This window comes from Asparagus officinalis, chromosome 5 (assembly GCF_001876935.1).
Source record: "Asparagus officinalis chromosome 5, Aspof.V1, whole genome shotgun sequence".
NCBI lineage: Eukaryota > Viridiplantae > Streptophyta > Magnoliopsida > Asparagales > Asparagaceae > Asparagus > Asparagus officinalis.
The window spans coordinates 47821488-47831118 of NC_033798.1; the positions used below are offsets into that span (position 1 = coordinate 47821488).

Consider the following 9631-nt stretch of genomic DNA (forward strand, 5'->3'; position numbering starts at 1 on the left):
AAGCCAATTCTATAAATCTCCACCTCAGCGAACATTTTGCCAAAAATTGAGCCGACACCAAAACACCCCCAATCAATCTCAAACTCATACAACCGGCTGCATCTGCAAGACTGCCTACGTATCCTCTTGCCCAAGGAATCAAGCCGAACGTAGTTCATCAAAATGGCCGCGAACGGCCTCAACAACGAAGAATGTTCAATAAATTTAAACAATGACCAAACTTCACACCTGGTACAACTTTGGTCAATATATCAGCAGGGTTGTCCTTAGTGTGGACCTTCTCCAACGTGACATCGCCATCATCCAAAACGTCACGTACAAAATAAAATCTGACATCAATGTGCTTCGTGCGTGCATGGTAGACTTGGTTCTTCACCAAATAGATAGCTGACATACTGTCACAATATACCTGAATGGTCTCCTGTGCAATCCCCAAATCATCCAACAAGCCATGTAGCCACAAAACCTCATTCACTGCTTCAGTCACCGTCATATATTCCGCCTCCATAGTAGAAAGCTCCACTGTAGACTGAAGAGTGCATCTCCAACACACCGGTGCACTAGCCAATGTAAAAACATAACCTGTAGTGGACCGACGCTTGTCAAGATCTCCGGCATAGTCTGAATCCACGTAGCCAATACAATCCTGCCCTGTCTCATCATTCTTCACAAATATCAACCCAACATCCACGGTACCCTTAATATATCGTAGAATCCACTTCACGGCCTCCCAATGCCCCTTCCCGGGGTTGTGCATGTACCTAGATACCATGCTCATGGTCTGTGACAAATCTGGCCTCGTACACACAATAGTATACATCAAGCTACCCACTGCACTGGCGTATAGAACTTTGGACATGTAGTCCCGATCCTCCACTGAAACTGGTGACATCAAAGCTGAAAGCTTAAAGTGGGGAGCTAATGGAGTACTCACCACCTTGGTATTACCCTCAAAACTGAATTTCTTCAGCATCTTCTGCAAGTAACTCCTCTGTATAAGATTCAATCTCCCCTTCACCTTGTCTCTCTTAATCTCCATACCCAGTATCTTCTTAGCCTCTCCCAGGTCCTTCATCTCAAATTCAGATGACAGCTCCTTTTTCAATTTCCCAATAGCTGAAGTGTTCCTGGAAGCTATGAGCATATCATCAACGTACAATAACAAATAAATGTGCTCACCATCCTGTAGCTTGCACATATAAACACATGGGTCATACGGGCTCCTCGTGTACCCTTGGCCGATCATAAAGCTATCAAATCTCTTATACCACTGTCGCGGTGATTGCTTCAGTCTATAAAGAGATTTCTTCAATTTGCACACCAAATTTTCCCTTTCTGCAGCTTTAAACCCCAAAGGTTGTGTCATGTAGATCTCCTCGTCTAAGTCTCCATGTAGAAAGGCCGTCTTCACGTCCATTTGGATCAAGTTGTGTCATGTAGATCTCCTCGTCTAAGTCTCCATGTAGAAAGGCCGTCTTCACGTCCATTTGGATCAAATCTAAGTCCAGCTGTGCTACCAATGCCAATAGAATCCGAATAGACGAATGCTTCACAACAGGTGAAAATACCTCATTGTAATCAATGCCCTCAAGCTGTGCATATCCCTTGGTAACCAATCTGGCCTTGAACCGAATATCCCTAATAGAAGATCCCTCCTTCTTAGCATACACCCACTTGCAACCAATAGCTTTCTTACCCTTAGGTAGCTTTGTAAGTTCCCAAGTGTCGTTCTTCTGAAGAGATTGCATCTCCTCCTCCATAGCATTCCTCCACCTAATAGAATCAGGGTTGGACTCTGCCTCCCAGAATGTGGCCGGAATCAAATCATCAACGACCTCCACAGATAAAGCATATACCAGCATGACATCATCATATCTAGCTGGCCGACAAATCTCTCTCCTCGGTCTATCTGCTGCAATGGACCCCTGAGCATGACCCTGCTCCTGAGCCTCACCATCCATTGTATCCTCCAAATGCCCGACTGTCATCTCAACTCCTTCCAGTATCACCTCTGTAGGAGTCTCAATGGACACAGTGGTTACTGGAGTGTGTGGAGTCACATCATCCTCCACCTGCTGCGATATCCCTCCTGTCTAATCTTCCTCCACCTGCTGAGGAACTCGAGGCTTCATCATGTACGCCTCATCAAATGTGACATCTCTGCTAATGACCATCTTCTTGTCTTGTGGATCCCATAATTTGAAGCCTTTGACACCTTCTCTAAATCCCACAAAGATAGCCTTCCTCGCTCTCGGATTCAACTTCTCATCACTAATATGGAAATAAGCTGGACACTCAAATATCCGAAGAGTCTCATAATCACTAGCCACAGAACCAGACCAACGCTCCATAGGAGTCTTCCCCTCTATCGCAGTGCACGACAACCTGTTAACGAGATGGCTTGCATAAACTAACGCCTCGGCCCAAAAGGATCTAGCCAATCCACTCTGCGTCATCATACATCACACCTTCTCCAGCAAGGTACGGTTCAGCCTATCTGCCACCCCATTCTGTTGCGGTGTCTCTCTAACTGTGAAGTATCTTCTAATGCCGTGATCCCGGCAAAACTATAAAAATGGATCACTCTTATACTCTCCACCATTGTCTGAACGAAGAGTCTTCACCTTTCTACCTGTCTACAACTCCATTTTCCTCTTCCAATCCACAAATATATCCAGGACCTCATGTTTATGCTTCATGGTATATACCCAATTCCTCCTAGAATAGTCATCAATGAAAGTGACAAAATAATTTGCCCCACCAAGCGATGTGTGCTTAGAAGGGCCCCAAACATCTATGTGAATGTAGTCTAATATACCTTGGGTATTGTGAATTGCGGTGCCAAACTTTACTTTAGTCTTCTTCCCAAGTATGCAATGCTCACACAGCTCCATCTTGCAGGTCTTTGCACCTTTCAATAGCCCCTGTTTTGCCAATGACTGTAGGGACTTATCGCCTGTGTGTCCAAGCCTCATGTGCCATAGTGTGGTAGTGTCCTCCTCTGTGGTGATAGAAGCAGCCAGACCCCCTGTAATTGTCTTGCCCTTCAAGTAGTATAGGTTGTTTTCCCTAACACCTCGCATCACCATCATGGATCCCTTCATGACCTTCAAAGTAGCATCCTCTAAGATCACTCTGTAACTAGCTGCCTCCAAAGTCCCAAGAGAAATGATGTTCTTCGTCAATTGCGGCACGAACCTCACTTCTTTCAATTCCCTAGTCACCCCGTTATGCATTCTGATTCTGACTGAGCTAATCCCACTAATAGGACAAACGTGATCGTTCCCCATAAGCACCACGTCCCCTCTCTCCAACTCTTTAAAGTTGGTAAACCAATCACTCTTAGGGAAAATATGAAATATAGCTCCCGAATCAAGCATCCACTCCGTAGAGTCGGCATAACAAACTGACGGCAGTGCGGGACAAGAATAACCGGAAGAATCCAAATCTAAAGTGTCGCCAACAACCTTAGCAACATTCACCTCTGAAGCTTGTACAACTTTCTCCCTTTGCTTTCCGGCTCTACCCTTCTTCAACTTTGGGCATTCGTTTTTCCAATGTCCCTCTTCTTTGAAAAAGAAACATTGATTTCTACCAACACTTTTATGGCCACCCCTATTTTTTGATTTTGAGTGGTTGAATCTTTGACGGTTTGGACTACGGCCACGAACTGCTAATGCATCACCCGATGCCTTCTCAGAGGGCTCACTATCATTCTTCCTCAGCTCATAATTTACCAATGCCGAGGTCACCTCCTTGTAGCTGACTGTAGTTCGTCCATTTATCATAGTGAGAACAAAAGTACTAAACTCATCATCCGGCAACGAACACAATAATAACATCGCCTTGTCTTCATCCTCCATCATGATATCTATATTGGCCATATCAAAAATTAGCTTTGTGAAGTTGTTAACATGCTCCCGAATAGAAACTCCCCTCTTCATCTTGAATTGGTAGAACCTCTTCTTCAAGTGAAGCCGATTCTCAATGCTCTTCATCAAATATTTTTCATTAAGCGTTTCCTACAATCTCTTCGCCGAAGTCTTGTTCATCACATCATAAATGAGATCCGGTGTTGTCATGCCCCGCTTCCCAAAATACACGGGAATCAGAACGTGAACAAGCCTGCGACGTATTAGATTGAGAAGAAATATACACTATTATTTTTTTCTTCTTTTATTTTCTTTTTTTTTCTCAATCCAATACGCTAAGCGTCTGGAAATAAATACGATGCGAAGTCTTAGGTCCCCGATCACAATCAGCAAGAATATAATAGACAAATTCAGAATAAAATAATATATATCACAAATGAATATCATCCAAGACAGAAAATACGGGTCAAACATACCCTTATACAAATCTGAACAAAAGAATACTGGAGAAATATAATACATAGTCCAACAAAAAAGAAAGGAAAAACTACAAAGCAACTAGATTCATCAAATAAGAAGAAATACTGAATTTCGGCCTATTCTTCTTCTCCATCTGCAAGGCACTCCTGTTGAAAATATCCAGGCTCTAGTACATCTCCAAGTTGAACCTGTTCTTCCTCTAAGTCTGACGTACACCAGAGAAAACAGGTGTACGTCAGGGTGCATTGCACTCGGCAAGACCCGACAAAACAATTAGAGCGAACGAAAACCGAATGCGAAGATGATATAACAACAGAAATGATAAAGAAACGTGCAACGGGAAATCCAACAAAATCAATCAAGTAAAAGACGATCATGCAGCTAGCGATCAGAAATCATCCAAGTAACAGGGGCATACACTAGATGGAATTAATACCTAAAAATCTACAACTCGAGGCGTAGTACGTCGAGCGAAATAATCCAAACAAGGAAACCCTCATGTATATACCATATGTCTCGAACTGTAAATAATTAAATATTAATCCCGATCTATGTATGAAAAGAAATACAACTGATCTACATCTCACAAGAATCCATAAATCCTAACCAAGGTGACGACACCGATTCACCTTGACTCAACAAATCAACCATAGTGGTGACACCGATCCACTGTAACAAGTCATGTAACTAGTCATCCTAAAATAGGTCACTGGTTCACATCTCACACAGAGTCAACGCTCATATCATCGGATAACTGACTGTTCGCATATCCCCCACGTGCATCCAATCAAATAAATTCATGAACCAAAGTAGCGACACCGATCTACTTTGACCCAACCAATCAGCCCCCAGTGGCGACACCGATCCACTGTGACTCAACATACCAACCCCCGTGGCGACACCGATCCACTGGTACGAACCTGGAAGATATATCAACAGTCTTATCCAATTACATGAACCATGACTTTCCCATCCCAACTCTTCTCGCTTTTCTAAGTCAACAACACACGAGTCTCTAGGTCTTATTCATGTCACACAGGTCACTATAGTCATAAACTCATAACGATTCTCAATCACAACAAGGAACAATCAACGCAGCTAATCATATACAATAATATCATAGCATATCAGATAATCAAAATTAAGAATTTGAATCATAAAATTATTCTAAAATAATCTTTTGAAATAATAAATTTATTTACTTCAAAATAATTCCTTTTACAAATTAAATTCTTTTAATTTAATTTCAAAATAAACCCTTTTTCCAAAATAAGTTTTTTTTTTATAATAATTCTAAAAAATCTTTTAAAAGAATAAATTCATAAATTCAAAAATAATGTTTTTATAAGATAAATTCTTATTAATTCAAAATAGTCTATTTTCTAAAATAATTTCTTTTTACAATATTTATCATTCTAAAATAATTTCTTCCACAAGATAATTTCTAAAAATTATTATAATTATTCTAAAATGATTCTTTTTCTCAAATAAATTCTTTTTAATTATTATAATTTTCCCAAAATAATTTCGTTCTCAAATATATTCTTTTTAATTATTATAATTTTCCCAAAATGATTTTGTTCTCAAATAAATTCTTTTTAATTAATATAATTATCCAAAAATGATTCTGTCGTCGAAATAAATTCTTTTAATTTATCATAATTATTCTGAAAATGCTAATTATCGTATTATTATGATTTATCTAATATTATTCATCAAACAATCACACGCAGATAATTATACCACAAACTAATCTATGTAAACAATTAATAACGGATATAAATATTAAAATGACAAGTCAATGAGCAAGAGGGATTGTAGGCGTATAAAATTACTTATAGGTCCCTTAACACAGCTCAGCATGGTGATTCAACAAACCAACGAACCATCGAGGCGACGAGGTTAAACACCGAAGCGGATTTACTGCCAAATCAGGATCCAGACTGCCAAATCAGGATCCGGACTGCCAAATCAGGATCCGGACTGCCAAATCAGGATCCGAACTCAAACTCGAACACCGAAGCGGATTTACTGCCAAATCAGGATCCGGACTGCCAAATCAGAGTTCAGATCAACAAATCAGAGTTCGGATAAACCGGAAAACAAAAAAAAAACCAATATTTGGAGGACTCGGCCAAAACCGAGCCACCTCTAGGTGGCTCGGTGCCTCGGCCACCTTTTGGTGGCTAGGTGCCCCGGCCACCTTTTGGTGGCTAGGTGCCTCGGCCACCTTTTGGTGGCTCGATGCCTCGGCCACCTTTTGGTGGCTAGGTGCCCCGGCCACCTTTTGGTGGCTAGGTGCCTATAAATAGGACTTGAAGGCTCATTTGTCAAAGGTTGGAACTTTTGGAGGCGAAGCTCTGCTGGATTGAAGGCTCAAAACTCAAAAAGATTGAAGCTTTAGAACTTTGAAGACTTGCTCTTTCGGATCCGGTGCTCGGCGATCGTCCACGCCAAATAAGACAGGAGTTCGAGAGGGATCAGATCTGAGATCTACGCGATTGTACTCCGGATCAAAGCTTGGCCTTTGATCCCGAGAGGGCGATTATTTCCTTGGTGAATTAATCCCCCCTGGCTATTATTTCTTTCGCGAAATAATACCCGTTATATCGTGTAGATCCAACCGGATCTAGATCACGCGGTAGTCCACGGATAAACCCCGGCGCAGGCAAAGAACCCACAAAAGCGAGCGATCGCAAAACAGGAGCTCGTGATTTGTTCGACAAATAAGGAAAGAGTTGTAATTTTCTTTTTTCTTTTGATCTCGTTGTAACCGGATCTTATAAAAAGACCGGATCTTTTGTAATCAAAAAGCAATTACTTGAGAGAACAATGACGACAATGAATTCAATGAAGAAAGCAACGATTTTTCCCGCGAACAATCTGGCGACCACAGTGGGAGCCGCCGATCTCGCTGCCGAGATCGGAGCGTCGCAGCCGCAGATCTCAATCCCGGTCGTGGAGGAAGTCGAATACGAATTCGACCAACAGAAGTTCGAGGAGTATCTGTCATCCTCGTCCGGATTGACCTCCCCTCGCAAGTCCAAGAAGTTCTCCTCCGGGAGAAAGGTACGTTGGTACGAAGAAGTTGAAGCTACCAACGACGATCTCACCCCGATTGACGCCAAAGCTGCGTCGGGTGAGACTCCACCAACCTCCAACCAGATCAAGCTGGTTCCAACCAATTCCTCCGTCACCAAAGGAGCGGTGACTCTCTCAAAGAGAGCCCGCCAAAGACGACGCCAACGTTTGGCCAAAGAATTCGCCAAAGCGATGGAGTCAACTGACGGAATCCGCTACAACGCGAATCTGAAGAACATGAGAGGCAAACAGCCTCAACGACCGATGAATGGCGACTCCTCCAAGCCGCCAACGAACGAATGGGTCCGTGTCAAACGGAACCATTCGACACTTGAGGAGCGCATTCACAAGCACCGCGCAATGTCAGCGCAGGCACGGGCTCAAGTCTAAGAGGCCCGAAGAAGACTACAAAAGGAGGTGGCCAAGAAGCCGCCGCCAACCCGCCAAGTATGGAAGCTGAAGTCTGAAGCGGCGATTCAGACTAAGGCACAAGCAGTGCAGCCTTCGAAGCAGGTTCAACCTCAGGCGAGCCGACCAAAGTCGCCGGTAATTCCCATAGCTACTCCGGGGGATCATGCAGAATCATCCCGAAGAAGGAGATCGGTTCTGGAGCGCCTCGGTCCAATTCTCGATGAAAGAGGCAAAGCTCCAGTTCAGGAACGTTTGGGCCCGCTGAAGAAGCCCCGAACGACTCAACACGCTGGGGGTCGCCGCCACCTCCAACATGACAAGGAGCTCAAGGCAACTGCATGCACTAATTTGCGCATCGAAGTCCAAGAGCCCGCTAAGAACTCACGCCCAAAAAGGCATGTCTCGAGGCGACGAAGAAGAACGGTAGTTGAAGACGGAGAATTCCCGAAGGTCACCACGAATATGACTAGCAAAAGGACATCGACACAGGACAATCCCGAGTTGATTCCGGAAGTACCCCAGTGGATGACCCGTCTGTAGTCCGGAGCCATCATACGAGGAACTTATGGTAGGATCCGGATAAGATTACCTTCAGAAGATGAAGAATGGAGCCATCATACGAGGAACTTATGGTAGGATCCGGATAAGATTACCTTCAGAAGATGAAGAATCGGATGCCTGCTCTGCGGTCGCATCAGATAACACAGTGCCCAGCGAGGGACAACCCCGCGAGTCACTTATGATAAGTGCGGAATAAGTGGCCAAGATGCTCGAAGAAGCCATGGCTAAACAACAGGAGAGCTTCAGGTTCGAAATGCAGATGGCCATGCAGAACATGAGAGAAATGCATGACCAACAAATCCAAGCATTGACGAACCAGCAAGGCGAACCAAGTCGTCGTAACCAGGTTAATCAGGAAGATGAGGACACAAATGCGAATGAAGCTCATAATGCCAATAATCCCCCCGTTAATGCGGGGGGTGGTAACGAGAATGCTAGCGAAAACACAAGTGAAAGCTTGAAGATCAAAAATCTCGAGAGCAAAATCAATACGTTGATTTCCGCTCAAGAGATGAAGAAGACGGGCATTCCTTGTCCATACCCAAGAGAATGGGAATCAATCCCATATCCGGCGAAGTTCAATCTAGTCTGATTAACTTTACGCCGTTTGATGGGAAGGGTTCACCCACTCAGCATTTGATTTACTTCAAATCGCACCTGGGTGTTATCTCTGGTAATGAGCCTCTGATGGTACGGTCCTTCGTTGGCACTCTTCGCGGAGCCGCCTTCGATTGGTATCGTCACCTCAAGCCAGGAAGCGTGAACAGCTGGGACGACATGGAGACTAAGTTCCTCGCTAACTTCTTCGACGACGACACCGAAATTTCAATTGGCACACTATTTGACGAGAAGCAGAAAAAATGGTGAAACAGTTGAAAACTTCGTAAAGAGATTCCGAAACAAAGCGATGAATTGCAGGGACCCGGTCAGTGAAAACTTTATCCTCGAGACTTGTCACAATAATCTTTCATTGGACATCCTCGAAGCAATGGGAACTTGCATTGGACGTGTTGGAAGCAATGGGGACAGCACCATCCAACACATGGAAGGATTTGAAGGTCCGAGGAGAGCAAGCTGAGCGATTCCTCAGAAGGAAGAAGGCGGAAAGAGGCCAACAGGCGACGAATGCTCCGCAACAGAATTTCGTCCCGCGAGGGAAAGGTAAGGCACATGCTAATACAGTTGATGCTAATCAAACTTTCCAATTGCAACCTCAGCAACAGCCG

At 43.7% G+C, this 9631-nt stretch overlaps 1 protein-coding gene across 1 annotated transcript in view; it reads right to left on the reverse strand.

The window, feature by feature from the left end:
- Window positions 1–9631, reverse strand: part of LOC109841800 — a 36299-nt gene that overhangs the window by 3814 nt on the left and 22854 nt on the right. The window contains exons 2-4 of the mRNA XM_020410739.1: window positions 3662–3871; window positions 3434–3568; window positions 3199–3316 (exon numbers count right to left, since the gene is read on the reverse strand). Coding sequence (XP_020266328.1) covers window positions 3199–3316; window positions 3434–3568; window positions 3662–3871 — 463 coding nt within the window. The remainder of the gene's footprint in view (window positions 1–3198; window positions 3317–3433; window positions 3569–3661; window positions 3872–9631) is intronic.